This window comes from Aulonocara sp. 'chitande type north' Nkhata Bay, linkage group LG12 (assembly GCF_057382095.1).
Source record: "Aulonocara sp. 'chitande type north' Nkhata Bay isolate Kocher_YH1m ecotype deep benthic linkage group LG12, A_spYH_male_GT1.1, whole genome shotgun sequence".
Lineage (NCBI taxonomy): Eukaryota > Metazoa > Chordata > Actinopteri > Cichliformes > Cichlidae > Aulonocara > Aulonocara sp. 'chitande type north' Nkhata Bay.
This window is the reverse complement of record NC_141355.1, coordinates 10,135,868-10,151,585: the sequence shown is the minus strand read 5'-3', so window position 1 is coordinate 10,151,585 and position 15,718 is coordinate 10,135,868. Positions and strand designations below refer to the sequence as shown.

The 15,718-nt window shown below is 38.3% G+C and overlaps 1 protein-coding gene and 1 pseudogene across 1 annotated transcript; one reads left to right on the top strand and one right to left on the bottom strand.

The window, feature by feature from the left end:
• Positions 1 to 552: 552 nt before the first annotated feature.
• On the bottom strand, positions 553 to 4,542 carry LOC147316935 (uncharacterized). The gene is made up of 4 exons (XM_086312848.1): positions 4,438 to 4,542; positions 3,912 to 4,067; positions 1,462 to 1,554; positions 553 to 867 (listed from the first exon to the last, which is right to left on the bottom strand). Exons 1-4 carry the CDS (start codon positions 4,540 to 4,542, stop codon positions 553 to 555), a joined length of 669 nt encoding a protein of 222 aa, XP_086168974.1.
• Positions 4,543 to 10,851: 6,309 nt separating this feature from the next.
• Positions 10,852 to 15,718, top strand: part of LOC147316934 (uncharacterized) — a 53,904-nt pseudogene continuing 49,037 nt past the window's right edge.

The window sequence follows — 15,718 nt, the reverse complement described above, 5'->3', positions numbered from 1 at the left end:
AAATTTGGTCCCAGCTTAAGTTAATTGAGTTGAACCAACTCATACAAATTAAGTTATTCCAACACAAGTCTTTAATGTTAATAGAAAGCAATTTAATCACGTGGAAATTCTTTCCATGATTATTTTAAGTTAATTTAAAGAGTAATTTTTTGGAGCATTTAACAAAGTCTAGAGTCTCGTTAACATACATTTCACTATTACATCTAAAAGGTAAATAAAAATTTGTCATACACATCTTTTTGTTTTCTCCAATTTATTGTATTTATAGCAAATTTCACATAACATGTGAAGAATACATCGAATGCAAGTTATATCACAGAAAAAAAGTAGTGGAGATGGTGGAAACTTAACCTGTTCAAACCATTTTTTAACTACAATGAACGGCTGAATCAAGTGATTTTGAAGGTCAAAGAGATGCACTTTCAAAAAAAACAAATATCACCAATTTTGTGTATCTCAAAATGAATAAAAAATGCATTGTATCATCTGTCTGCAGTTCTTTCTGGTGCATGTTCCAGATACATGGTGTAGCTGTTGTATTGGCAACATTTCTCAACGAGAAAGAAGCGTTTTGAGAACCTGTACTTTGTTGGATAGTTTGTGTGCATCCAACTCCATAAGAATCTTCTGCAGAACCTCAAAGGTGTACCTGAGTTCCGGAGGGTAGCTCAGGTTCAATGAGTAGACCAGACCAAGCAACATTGCCACTGCAAAAGCTACACTGCCCAACTCACCCATCACTTCCACCCCCTCTAGAACAATCATAACATCCTGAGGGTCATCGCCAGGCTCCGCACCCTCTGATCGAATGACACAGATTCCAAAGACTGTCTCTGCTATGGCAGTGGCGATGCTTTTATCAACGTTCTGTGACAATTTAAAAAAAAGAGAGAGAGAGATAATTAATGTAAAATACCTAAAAGCTTTATTAATTGAAACTTTATAATAATGTAAATGTAATCAAAAATGACTGCCTGATATTTTTTCTGACTCAAGACAATCTAATTCAATACCTCAACAAAGTCCTGTCTTTTAAGATATTGAGTTAGGGGTGGCTGTGGCTTAGGAGGTAGAGCAAGTTGTGTACTGGATTAATCCTTGGGTTCTCCAGTCTGAATACCAGAACTAACCATGGGTAAGTTTAAGTTACTAAACCCTAAGTTGCTCCTGATACACTCATCAAAGTGTGAATGCTACATAGAAATACTTGTATGAATGTGTGCGTGAATGGGTGAATCATTATATGATATTAGTTCTGTGATGATATTATTTTATGAGGTTAGTATAAAACACTCAAGAATGGTGCGTGCAGTATCTAGTGAGAAAAATAAAGCCCTTACTTTTCCTATTTTTAAAAGGTAATTTTTAAAGCCACAAACTTCTTGCATGTAGCTTTTTATATGTAGTTTGAGCCTATCTTTGATCATCTCCTTAGATAAGGATAACTGCAAATTAACATACCAGGTAATCCTTCACCAGCTTCTCTGGATCTTCATTCAGGTACACGCAAAGACCTTTGAGGATGCATTCTCTTCTGACTTCGACAGCAGCAGTCTTAATACACAGAGGGAAAATACATAAATTACACAAATATACTCTATCTCACTCTCCACACATAGATATACACACACACACATATATATATAACACACATATATAACATACACATATCTAGCAGTGGGGTTAAAGAACATTTTGTGAGAAATTTAGAGGCTATTGTTCTGCAATCTTTACCCCTTTGGAATAGAATAGTCTTTATGCATTTTAGACAAATCTGTCATTGTAATATTATTTATTACTTTGTCTATGAGTTTAATCATGCCATACCATCCCCAATTCAAGAAAGTTTGGATGATGTGTAAATGTACATACAATCAGAAGGCAATGATTTCCTAGTCTCAAAACTACATGTCACTTACAAATAAACATATAAAATTTTTAATCTGGGAAAATTTGATAATTTTTAAGAAAAATATTAGCTCATATTGAATTTGATGAACTGGCCTGCCAGCTCTCCAGACCTCTGACCACCCCCATAACATTTGAATGAGATTACATTCTTCTCCCAAAAGTCGAGCAACAGAGGCCTATACTATGAAGCGAGTTCAACATACCCAGGGTATCTTTCCCTTATCTGGATTAACACTGGTGATCAGGATATGCACTCACACGAAGTTGGTTATGAACTCGTTAACTTAACCTAGGATTTCCCCGGCTTGTTTCCATAAAAAGGGTGGTGTTAGCTAGGGCTGGGCGATATATCGAGTTCTTTAAAAATATCGATATATCTTCATACGAGATATAAGATGTGACAATATCGTTTATATCGATAAAGTCTATGTTACGTTATAATTATACTTGTGGAGCCGCAGGTTTGCCTCTCTTTCGTCCACTTTTGTCTCTATGCAACGTTACTCGGCCTCGCCTCTCCTTCACTGAACACAACTTCCCCTCCCCCATAGCTTCACCTGCAGGCAATGACAAGATGAAAGCGGAAAATCTCCGTTAGCGAGTTACCGCGAATCGCCCCGTGCGTGGGGCTGGACGGCGTCAACGTGTTAGCGAGCTAACCGCGCTAACGACATGCATGGCCTAAAATCCTTTCATTTTCTCAAAAATCGACAGTGTATGAATGTATGTATGAATTCTGGTTGTGCTTACTGACCGCGAACCGATTTTATGTGGTACACAGCGCTCAGCAATCTGTCAAAAAATGTTTTAATATGACTTTGCTAAGCTACGGAGCTGCACCGCTTGATGGATTGTCGGAGGATTACGGCTACCGGGGAGGAGCCTCGCGGAGTAATACGTACTGTGCTTCAACGTAATATTACCGTACTGTGTGTGTATAAGGACCACAAATGGCACCTGTTCAGAGACGTGGTGCAGCTGTGAAATCTGTCTCTTTGTTATTATGCTCAGCGTCTATTAGTTTACATTTTGACTGCACAATTGTGAGCTTTTTGTTATGCACAAAAACAACATTGTTTTCTTTTATTTATGGACCATGATTATTTAATAAATGCTGATAATTTATTTTTGAGTAATTTCTTCATGTACATCTACGCTGTATGTAAATAAAAGTGCCCGTGTGACATCTGGGACACAGTGTGACTAAGAACTCTCTTTTTGTTCTTAACTTATGGCTTTAAAAAAATATCGAGATATATATCCTTTATCGCCATCCAGCTAAAAAATATCGAGATATGAATTTTGGGTCATATCGCCCAGCCCTAGTGTTAGCAATATCTAACCAATCTAAAGGAGCGTTTCACGGGTCATATGACTCTTCTTCCATGAAATAATCCCTACAAGTGTACTCTAGGGACGTTATCAGATAGGGATTAACAATCTATAAAGAAGACTAAAATATAACAGTAAAAAACACCCATGCTGTTTAGGGACTAGTGATGAATGGTGCAGCAAATGTTGAATCTGATGTTTTAATAAACAGAGCAGTAAAATAAACATTGTAGTTCCAGTAAATTATTTGCTTAAAGTGCTGTTGTTTATTTGTAAGGTGATATCAGCACATTAGGGTCTGACAATTTAATCTGGGCTCACTTGAACACTAAAGGTTATCACGCAGCCTGATAAAGGAAACATGGAAATCACATTAGCTTGTCTCCATATCAAAGTGAAATTAATGTCACTGAACAGATATTTAAGGTGAATTACAAATTTAACTGGTTAGTTCAGCTGCAGTTTAAGGAGAATAAAAATGACTCAGCAGCAGATTAGAATCAAGTACAAAAACATTTACAAATGTTTCTAACTCACCAAATTTCTATGTTTATTTGTAAGTAAAAGATGGTTTTGAAATGCAAATCACTGCATTTTGGTTTTAGTTACACTTTACACAATATCCAAACTTTCTTCAATTGGGCTTGTATAAATATATCTTGTCATACCTGGGTTGCAGGTGCCATGATGGTCTTAATGTTTCTCCCTTGCATTCCACCCTTCTTGGCATATATCTTCATAAAGTTTGCCAAATAACTATCCAGCTGGGAGAAGAACTTAGACTGCAAATGGATTGTTGTAATCCTCTTGAATTCTGCACTCACCTGCAAAAGGCAGAATAATAATCCAACAGACAAAACTAATAATAAGAATACATTTATAACTGAGATTTACACAGCACCTTTAAAAAAAACCCAGGATACTTAACAAAGGCAAATACAACCACAAATAATTAACAGAGGATTGTGTTGTCATTATTCAGTCCACTTAAAAGTGAGTCAAGTCTGTTCAATACATGTGAATGCATAATCCATTAATTTCTTGTATATTAGGTTCCTGCATTCATATTTGTAGCTGAGCTAACACAGGCTGCTTTAGCTGACCTTCAGTAAATCCCATGTGGTCACAAGTTACTTTTATATAATAATCCAATGGAAGCAAAATATTGCTGTTGTTTTAAACCCATTCAATTACCTCACACACATGGAAGAGAGCTGGCCACCTCATTTTGAAATCAGCAATCATCGGTGCTTCACGTACTACCTCTTGCCTTCTGAGAGCAAAGGTCTTCTCCATCATTGCAGCCACCCTGTGGTCATTGTTTTTTTTCTTAACTTCTGACAGGAGGTCCACTCTGATTTCTTCCAGTGTCTCTGCAGTTTCACCAGCTGGATAAGTGGGGCAGTAATTCACTTCAGCTTTTTTTGGCTTCTTCACGCCATACGCAGGAGTACATTTGCCATCAGGTTTATGTTTTAGGGAATTCACAGTAACTTCAGGGCAACCAAGCCGTCTAAGCTTAGTTTGGTAGTTAGCAAGTTTATACTTCAAGCTTGTTTTCCATCCGCCATATCCAGTGACTGAACCAGGCTCTTTCAAACATGGATGGGTTGTTACAAGAGCTTCTGCGACCTCATCAAACTCCCTGTCAGAGAGGTAGACCTTGTACTGAACAATTGTTTCAGCTAAACCATCAAGAATGGCAGACTTAATTTTATGATCAGGATTCAACAAAGCTCCAGTTTCTTTGAAAGTAGCATTGGCCCTGTCCAGCTGTAGTTGAGTATCATAAGAGAACCGGGGAATGGGGAAGACATCGGGCCATGCAGTGGCTCTTGAGGACGTAGATTCAGGAGAAGACAATATATCTGTATCAAATGAGTTCCCAGGAGATGAAATGGATGAGGAGTCATCTAGAGTGCGGGAAGTGGCAGCAGGTGAGTAAAGAGGGATCAGTGGCTCACCAGGCTCGACAGGTGCAACTGAGCTAAAGATGATCTTGATGGTACTTTTGTCCTGGATGTCCGACATTGACTCCAAGTTGGTGAATTCATTCCCAAATTCTGCATCCATGAACTGAAGTCTGAAGTCCCCATTAACTCCACACTGTCCCTTTATCTGCTGAACTAGCTCACTGACAGACTCTGGCATCCCATTTGGAAGGATCAATCTCCGGGAATCATTTTCGGAGAAAATGATTCTGAGTTTCACCATTGCAGCCATTTCACAACAGCCTAAAAGAGGAAATTAAGACAACGTTAACCGTTTCAACAAGGGTAAATCTGATTTCAACAAAGCAATTCGATAAAGGTGTGGCAGGCTATGTCCATTAAAACTGATATAAATAAAATAATGCCACATTAATTGTCAATACATTTTAGATTTATTAGACTGCCTGTCATAAAAATGAGTTCATTCCTGTAATTGGGACTCTTTCCTTTTCAGTGAGTTCAACATTTTACCATGTTGAACAGGGATGAAGAATTTCAAAATGAATTATTCACATTTTTATAATCAAATTTAAACTGGAATTCTCTCAGGAGTAAAATTAATAAAGCATAACATTCTCTTCAGAAATTAAAATAAATAATTGTAACTTGGCATCTTAATAATAATTTGCTTTACCATTTATTTCTAGTTCTAGTTCTGTAAGATAATATATTGAAAATTAAATGCATAACAACATTAATTGTACTATAGCAATAAAAATATTTAGATTATAGAGCTTATACAGATTATACAGCTATGGCCTACACCGAATATTGGCTGATGATTTAATAACTATGTTAAGCACTGTGTGTGTGTGTGAGTGTGTGAGAGAGACAGAGCGAGAGACAGACACACACACACACACACACACACACACACACACACACACACACACACACACACACAAAGACAGAGAGAAAGAGAAGATATTATGACAAACTAATAGTGACTAAAATGATATATACATTATTATACATGCAAAAGATAACAAACCTTATATTACATGTATGTGTCTTTTTAATGTCACCAGTCTTAGAGGCCCAACAAAGTAGTCTGCCAAAGGGTATTCATCGGCAAGTTCACCAAGTTCAATCAACACAGTCTCTCTGCTTGGACATGCAGTCAGCTCAAAGGCTCTGAAATGTTCCCTGTACCAGCCAGAAAGCCTTCTCACTATGAAACACAAGCTCTCCTGAACAATACAAATCTGAACAATCTCTCCAAAATCAGGCAGTCCGCCTGTACACCCATGAGCAACTATCATCCCATTTCTAAAAGTTACACCTTTGCTTGACACACACTTTGCAAGGTGGACTTCAGATGTACCAGGGAATTTCTGTGCAATAGTCTGAGCCATTTCTTCTTTCAAAACATCAACAGGAACTGTTGAGACATTTGTGACCTGTAGAGGATTTTTTTTCAATACTAGATGACCTCAAGTGATATGAAATCATGAGCTGATGCTTAGTGGCTAGCGAAAGGGGCACATTTTTAAAGCAATTGGTGTGGCGCACAACCTGCTTAAAATAACTGTGCTTGGCTTCAAAACGCATTGTCCAGAATCCTACAAGAGGCCCAAACATCCTTATCAGATGAGGATAGTGCTCTAAGTAATGATGTTTTGGGAGCAGATGCACACCAGGGAAGAGTTCTTGGTGCTTTTGTCTGTGCTCTGAAATTTTTGCCTGAAGATAAGCAATGGACTCATCTGTGTGTGTTGGAGCAACCACAAGCTCGATAATGTCTTTCAAGTCCATCAGTATTTGCCATGCCATTTCACCCTCTGGAACCAGATGCCCAATTATGAATGGGAGCAGTCTTAACAGAGCCCAATTTTCATGGGCATTCCCACCTATTGTTGGCTTAGTTGAAAATGTGTGTGTGATCACATGTGGCCTATTTGTCTTGTCAGCCCATTTGTACGGAAAATGCAGGATGGATTTGTTGAGGGTTTCAAGATTAAAATATTTATTGGATATCAGCGATGCCAAACAGCGTCCAAGCTCCACCGGCACTATGCCCTCAAAAAGATCATGCATAATATCTGGAGGATAACCTGTGTGAACATTGAAGTGGGCAATATTTTCACTGATAACACAAGGCCTTTTCACTCCAAAACAGCTCGTACCAGTCTCATTAGCTAATTTTACATGAGAGTCATGGAGTTCTTTAGTCCTGAGTGTAAATGCACCTGATTTTACCTCTTTTGTTTGGATTTCTGTTCTGGTTCCTGTGCAAAATCGGCAAATGTACCCACTAGAAAAGCTCTCAGTAAAACCAGCAATACTGTGAGCCCCCAGATTATCTGCTACAACAACCTGAATTGTGCCTTTAAGACATCTGCCTAGTAATGGAATGAAAATTCCCTCTTGCTCCAGAGTCTTCACATCTTGAAGAAGAGGTTGCATGACACGGCAATAACCAAATTTCTTCACATCATCAGTTTTACACAAGACTGCCAAGTAAATTGATGATAGTGATGAATGTGAGCCTATAGGCAAATTACTCACAGTCCAGTAGATGCCACAAAGCTTATGTTTCCTGCGAGAGGTACCCAAAGGATTGCAAATCTCAAAATCATCTATGTATAAACACAGTAAAATTCTCATCTCATCCCCTGACAAAAAACTGTTTTGCTTGAAGTATGAACCATCCTGAGAAGAGTTGTAAGTATGGTGTTCACTAGTCCCCCTATTTTGGGCCTTGTGATTTTCAACTAACCTGTCCACAACACCTTTCCTGACAAAGAGCTGCTGCAAAGACTAAAGTACAGGCACGTACTGAAAACTCCTTTTTTCCTTGGCATCAAGAATGTACTCAATGGGTTCTACAGTGTTAAAGCTTTCTTTATAATACTGGTTGCGGATGTAAGTTGAGCTCAGGGGTCCCCCCTTCTCGATTGCTTTGAGCAACGGGTTAGATACACAGATAGCAGTGGCTACCTCTTCTAACATGGACCTTTCAGTTGTGACACTGTGTTTCTGAAACACCCTTTCTAGAATTTCAATCGAGAGGGGCAGTGTTGCTGAACTTAAGTAGTGCAGTTCTTCTAAGAACTCATCAATTTTTGTGCCTGGCACATGTGCAAAATGCTCCAACTTGAGCAACACTGCGGCAAATTTTTTCTCAATTACTTCAGGCAAGTTCTTAGCTACATCTGAACCGCTACTTGAACATGCACTGTCTGCTGAAACTGCAGACACTTGATTACCTGCATCTTCCTCAGGATTATAAGAGGATCCTTGTGAAACTTGTGTGATTTTAACTACACCAGGCTTGAAATCTTTGAATGTATGTGGGGTGTGTTTCCTGTTCTTGTGAGAATGAAATGTTCCATATATATTTGTGTGAAAAGTACAACTTTCAAACATACAAGTAACGGTTTCACTACTTTTCAGATGAGTGCCAATGTGTAAAAAATAAGACTTCTCTGTTGGAAGATTGCTACAGGTGCACAAATGACAACTGTATGTTGATAATTGCTGCAACCTCTGGGTGTTTGTACAAAGCATTAAATGTCTTAAAAGTACATGGGCAGTCTATGTGTGGGCATGGGTAACGTGGCATGTGCCGGTGCTGAAGTCTAAAATGTTTTAGTAGCTCATATCTACTACACTCAAAAAAATCAACTAGGGCATGTGTTTGATTAACAAAGTAGTAATATGTTTACATCACATGAAGAAATCATTTTTATGCTCATTAAATGATTCATTCTTTTTTGTTGAATATAAATCAAAGAAAACTTTGATGAGTTAAATTCGTTCATGGCAATCCAATGAGAATGAGGTCCATCAAACCAACGACTCTGATAGCGTCATGTATTGCGCATGCTCCACGCCCACCGGATGCGGAAAGGTCCGTTGAGAAGTTAACGAGTGCACGTGGAGTTACTTCTTTGGCATACCTGATAGTGAGGTAAGTAATATTTCTTGATATATTTATTTAGGTTAGTGGTGTGAGAGATAAATACTAGTAGTTAAAATTTTTTACCTGTGTAGTGTGGAGATTTAGAGGACTTTTATATATAGCAGGGAGGTTGTAGACCCAAACATTTTTCAAATGTAAGTCGGTGAATTTGATTTTTTTTTTAAAAACTTAACCGGAGTCGCTAATTGTTGCAACAGAGCAAAAACTGATGAGGTTATTTTGGTAAGTTCGTTTTTTTTTTTTTTGTTTCTGTCAATTTTGAATGAGGTGTGTTTCATGGTTATCTGCGTGGGTAGGACTGTTTTTCTTCTCTGGAGTTAGCTAACTTTGAAGAGCGGGAAAGCCGCGTAGAGCCGTAACGTCTTCGCATATAGCTCCGTGAATGACAGGTTACTTTCTGCTTAACCGGAGTTGGTGATTGTTGGTAGTAGTGGTAAGACTGACCGACATGGTTTGGGTGATTTTATGAGTGTTTTATGATGCTCTATCTAAAATTCCTGTTTTTGTCAGTGGAGTTTAGTCGCGGGCAACCGCATTAACTGGATTGATGAAAGGTTTAATTCAACTAAACCAGCGTTTAGGGGAGTTAATAACAAGGAGTAAGATAAAATCTGTCACAATAATTGCATGTGCATTTTCTTTTTTTGTAATATATTCACTTAGTTTTCGAATTCAGAATGATTTAGGTGGATAATTGTTCGGGTTATAGTTTCTCTGGTGCTCTGCATTAAGGCTGACTAACGGTGCGTTCACACCGAACGCGATAGACGCCCCTAGCTGATCGCGTGCACATTTGCACCTCGAAGCGCGCCCAGCATGAACTGGTCGAGCTTTAAGATATGCAATTTTCACGCGTATGAAGAAGAGATCTGGGAGGAAGTAGTGCCAGACGGTATGTTATTAAAATGGCAGCTGTCAATCTAGCGTTTGAAGAAAGAGTCTCCCTTCTCTATTTGCTGTGGAGAGCAGAGCAGTGCGTAAAGGACGTCCTCACGGTACCTGGGTCCATCAGGTCTTCCACAAGCGTGAGCAGTTTGGTGCGTTTCACCACTTGCTCCAGAAACTGCGTCTGGATGACGGCCGCTTTCAGCTGTACCACCTTCTGTCCCTTGCCGAGTTTGAGGAGCTGCTGTCCCGCAGATTTTACCAGCTCGAGCGGTAGACGTGATAAGCGCGAATGCACAAAATGCACCACACAAACTGCAGCGCGTATTTTACTTCGCGCTTCAAAGGCGTCAGTCGTGTGAATTAGGCAGAAAAGCGTTTTCTCAATGCAACTCTGCTTCCGAAGTTTAGCTGGACCCCCAGTCGTGCTTCATCGTGCTCCTCCATTGACTTTATATGTAAACCTGAAGCTCTGGTCGCGTCTATCGCGTTCGGTGTGTACGCACCGTAACAGTCTTCACATTTCACAGTATGTAGATATTAACACAAATTTGTCAGAGTAATAACTTTGTTTTAATTAATTTCTCTCCCCAGAAATACATCACGAAGGTGTTGGTAAATTCACTAAAGGACAAGGCCCAAGACAAAAGTCAGGCAGCATTGAATGTGAAAAAGCCTAGAAGAGCAGAAGTCAATTACTGTCCGCAGTCTCCAAAAGGAGAAACCACTGACAGCCTGGAAAAAGAGAGAATTGCACTGCTTTCAGAGGTTCAGAAGAGAAACAATGACAATATAGTGACAATGAAAATGCAGAAGACTTTTTCGTACAGAAGGCAAGAAGTTATTCAAGGACAGCCCTTCATTGCAGATTTTAAAAGCAGATGGCCAGCTCTGTTCACCGAGAAAGAGGTGCATGTCCTATATGTCTAGCTTTATGTCGCAAGAGTGTGTTTATGGTTGACCAGTTATTTCTTGCTTCACTAATATTGACATAACATAGTGATAAAACAGCTAATAATTCCTGGTATGTCCTTCCTCTGGTGCATATTATAAGTGCATTGTTCATGTTTTTCAGATTGACACGGAATTCCTGCACATATCGACAGTACCGCTGCTATCTAGATTCTTTTATGAGCTAGACTTGTACACTCCACGCATGATGGAGCTCTTTCGAGGCAAAGGTGGGGTGGCTGGCAGAAAAATGAGACACATCATGGTGGCCATCTCCAAGGTGGGTTAGATCTGTGCTTAAGAACTTTTTATGCCCATAATCTGGCAATTTTATGAGCAAAGATATCTATACATATGGTAGGCAAAAGTCCTAAGAGGTTTTCATATTTTATACAAATTATATAAGCATCAGTCTTATATTAATAAGTAATTGATAAAATCGTATGGTTAATTTTGATCAAAATGACCCCCCCCCCCCCCAAAAAAAAAACAAAAAAAAAAAAAAACATTAGTGTTTAGTTGCCTCATTTTGTGTCTGATTTGGTTTGGACAGATGTTTCGAGGTGGCTGTAGCTCAGGTGGTAGAGCAGGTCAGCTACTAACCAGAAGCTTGGCGGTTTGGTCCCAAGCTCCTCCAGTCTGCATGCCAAATATCCTTGGGCAAGATACTAACCCCAAGTTGCTCACCGATGCATTCATCGGAGTGTGAATGTGTATGAATGTTAGACAGTAAGCAGTAAACCCGGTGGCACCAGTGTCCGGCAGCCTCGCCTCTGTCAGTGCGCCCCAGGGTGGCTGTGGCTACAATGTAGCTGCCATCACCAGTGTGTGAATGGGTGGATGACTGGATATGTAAAGTGCTTTGGGGTCCTTAGGGACCAGTAAAGTGCTATATAAATACAGGCTATTTAAACAGTTTCGAAAATGTGATTGGGTGAATGAATTGTTGTATAAAGGCAGCTTTGGGTGCTCAGAGTAGAAAAACGCTATATCAGAACCAGTCTATTTACCATGTGGCCTTTTGGACTCTTCCAAACTAAGTATTCCTTTTTCAAACTGCTGCCTAAAAGCTAAATATTGTCATTATGGATTCCCTTTTTTCTTAGGATGACACAATACATACAAGACGAGCATGCATCCTGAAGTCCTTGTGTGTCTACCTGAATGAAGACCATGAGAAACTTGTGAAGGAATATACGGTCAGTTACATTCACAAGTTGTTCTGTGTTATGTAATTTGCTCCAGGAGTTATGGGTAATTTCGATATATGAAATTGTGATTTTACAATTTTGCAATTGGTCCTTGTTTTGTTGAATTCCTTTTTTTTTTCATATCTAGACTCAAACAAATGTATTATTATATTTTACGTCACAGAACACTGAGGCCAACACTGAAGCCATGCAACAAACTGTGATGGGAGTGTATGTCATACATCAGGAGGGTGCGGAGCCTGGAGATGACCCAGAGAACATCGGTGTCCTGATTGAAGGCGTGGAGGTTCTCACTGGTTTGAGGAGCATTGCAATTGCTTGTGCTCTGTTATTTGGACTGATATACTGTCTGAACCTAAGCTACCCACCGGAGCTCAAATGAACTTTTGAAGTCTTGCAAAAGATTATCATGAAGCTGGATGGACAGAGGTTGTCATCCAAGGCACAGTTCCTAAAAAAACAAACTAATGGGGTGAATGAGCTTGAAACAGACTCAGGCAAGCCAGATATTTCTTTTTTTCAAGGTTTCTGCAATGCAAATATGTGCTTACTGTTTTAAAGTTTAAAATTGTAAGTTATAAAATGTTCATATAAACTATGTGGTTTGCTCTGTGGCTATTATACAAAGATTGTTCGTTCATAACTTAAAGTCTTATACACTTGAAGTGTAAACACTGATTTTTGCCAGATGGCAATTGTTACAAAGGCAAATGCACACTGGTTTTCACAAATTGTTTGAGTGGAGCAGTTATGCTCAAAATTGAATGTTTTCTCCACACGTTAAATAGCATAAAGTCACTATTAATGGATACAGCCTTATTAAATGGAGGACTAATGTATGCAAGCAACATAGTAATGTTGAATGTTATGTCTGAGCTTTAAATTGTGTTAAAATTCATATTGTTGTTTGCAATGCATATTTTACTACATTTTACCAAAGTTGCTTTGGGGATAATATTTTTTTGTCTGCAAACTATTCAACAGACTTATTTCATTTTTATTATTAGGGTTAGGGTTATTTTATTGTATTTTTTCTTTCTGTCAGCATGTCTTGATCTGGAAGTTCTGTGGTCTTAGTATGAGATGGTTAAAGGGGAGAAAGCTAGGCTGAACTGGGATCCTGCCAACTGTTTTAAGAATGTTCAAGCAAAATAAAAGAGATGGTTTTGCAAGTTATCATTTATGTATGTTTCATTAATTTAATTTAAATTAATGTTTACATAAGCAATACAAACACTAACTGAAACATGATTGGTGTAAGTACTACAGACATAAATTACATTTGTTCATTCAACAAGATTAACATTGGTGTAACAAACAAATATTTTACTAGTTCATGTAACAAGACTACAGCAGGCGGTGCTGGACCAAGGCCAGGAAGATCGTGAAGGACCTCAGCCATCCCAACAACAGACTGTTCTCTCTGTTGAGGTCAGGAAAGCGATTCTGCTCCCTGAAGACCAACACAGAGAGACTGAGGAGGAGCTTCTTCCCGCAGGCGATACGGTCTCTCAATCACACCACCACACAGTACTGACCCACACATATGGTTCTTACACACACACTGGACTTCCTGGACTTTGGTTTTGCACAACACTGGTCACTATATTCTTCATTTCCGGTTAATACTTGTACAGCTGCTGTTATTGTGTATATATTTATTTATATTTAGATTTCTTCATACATTCTTATATAGTTCTATATTGTGTATTGTGTATTTTGTTGTACAGTTATTTTATTTTCAACTTTAATTTATATATTTATCTTTATCTTATTCTTCCCAGTTAAATTTACCCTTCATTCTAATTTGTGTTGTACAATTATTTCATTTTTAACCTTAATTTATATTTTATTCCTTCCTAGTTAAATTTACCCTTTTTAATTTTTCATATTTATTTCCTTTCTTATTCATAGCCTTTTCCTTTTTTGTTTTCTTTAGGTCACGAGCAGTTGTCCAAGCATTTCATTACATATCGTACTGTGTATGACTGTGTACGTGACAAATAAAAATTTGAATTTGAATTTGATGTGCCAAAGTGTTTAAACAATATAACATGAATTTAAATTTATTTAATTAGACTAACTTGGTAAAAAAATGTTAACTGAATAAAAATCAAATTAATTGAATGTTAATGTTTAAATTATGTTACACTTACAAACATATTTAGTGTTGAAACAACACAATCAAGATGGATTGATATAACATGATTTGTTTAGATGGAATATAGGTGGCAAGATGAAATTAAGTTCATCCAATGAATTATTTTTTTGAGTGTAGGTAGAGATCCACTACACACCTTACAATGCCACATCCTTCACTCAAAGGTTAAATAAATAAACAACAGGCTAATCTTCATTTAAGTGAACCCTAAGTAATTAATGACTGGACTCAATCAATCACTAAGACCCTTTCAATGTTTTTAGCCCAACTACATTCAAATCACAAACTTGATAATGGCTGTGGAGCAGGGAAATTATTTTACTGCTATTGTTAAATAATTGTCATCATTACCATTGCATTAATAATATAATCTGGAGTTTATATTGTGTTTAGAGGTTTAAACAGTGTGTCTTTCAGAAAGGCTAAAAGTAACAGGACAGGAAACAGGCTTGGAGAGTTTTGCAGAAGTGGAAGTTATTTTGAGCAGCAGGCTAAGACGAGGCTTTAACAATGTAACAGATAGCTTTAAGAAGGCCTTAAGCAGTTATGACTATTTTATACACAATGCATATCTGTGCTTATTAAAGAGTTGGAGCTCGGTCAATTAATTGGGGGTCGGAAGCTTTGTTCGGCGCGATGTTCGGACAATCTATTGTGCAAGTGACTTGGAGCCATAGAAGGAATTGCAATACATGCTTACAAAACACTTATATATCAGATCATTTTATATTAAGGTTTTAGTAGAGGTTCTTGGTTAAAACATTTATTTAGTAGAAGACATACACATAGTCTCAGTGAGCTTCTGGTCTAGTGAAAGGTCAGAAGTGCAACAGGTGAATTGAGAAAGAGCATTTGAGGACGAGACACAGACAGTTAAGAGGTGACACAAAGAGCATGTGAGGTCAACACATACACACACATTAGTTAGATTTATTTAGAGGAGAGATTAGTTATGTCTCGACAAGAAAGAGGAACAATTCACTTTAAGACAAGAACGGAAAGTACCAGCCATGAAAATAGAAGATGATTTTCTGGGTGAAAAGCCATTGTGGTGTTGATCTGATCTATGTATAAAATGTATCTGTGACGCATGAAGGGGCGTCAGTAAATCAAACCCTGATGCTATAAAATATCTGTTCATGCTTTGATTAAGTCGAGGACTACTGGCTGTCTGCGTACAGAGTGTCTTCCCACACGTGTGTTCATTAAAATCATTGTTTGACCAAGACCTTCTGGGCCATGGGTGGTTTGTACTCTCCCTCCTCAATTTTGAACCTTAACATTTGGGGGCTTCGTCCGGTGGTTGAGGAGGGAGAATTGGAGGTGTAGATGGAGAAATTTGGTCTTAGGT

Coding starts and splice junctions, on each gene's coding strand:
- LOC147316935 (XM_086312848.1), bottom strand. CDS start 4,542: ATGATGGAGAAGACCTTTGCTCTCAGAAGGCAAGAGGTAGTACGTGAA. Junction 4,068..4,437: donor CTCTCTTCCATGTGTGTGAG/GTAATTGAATGG, acceptor TGCCTTTTGCAG/GTGAGTGCAGAATTCAAGAG. Junction 868..1,461: donor AGCTGGTGAAGGATTACCTG/GTATGTTAATTT, acceptor AAATTGTCACAG/AACGTTGATAAAAGCATCGC.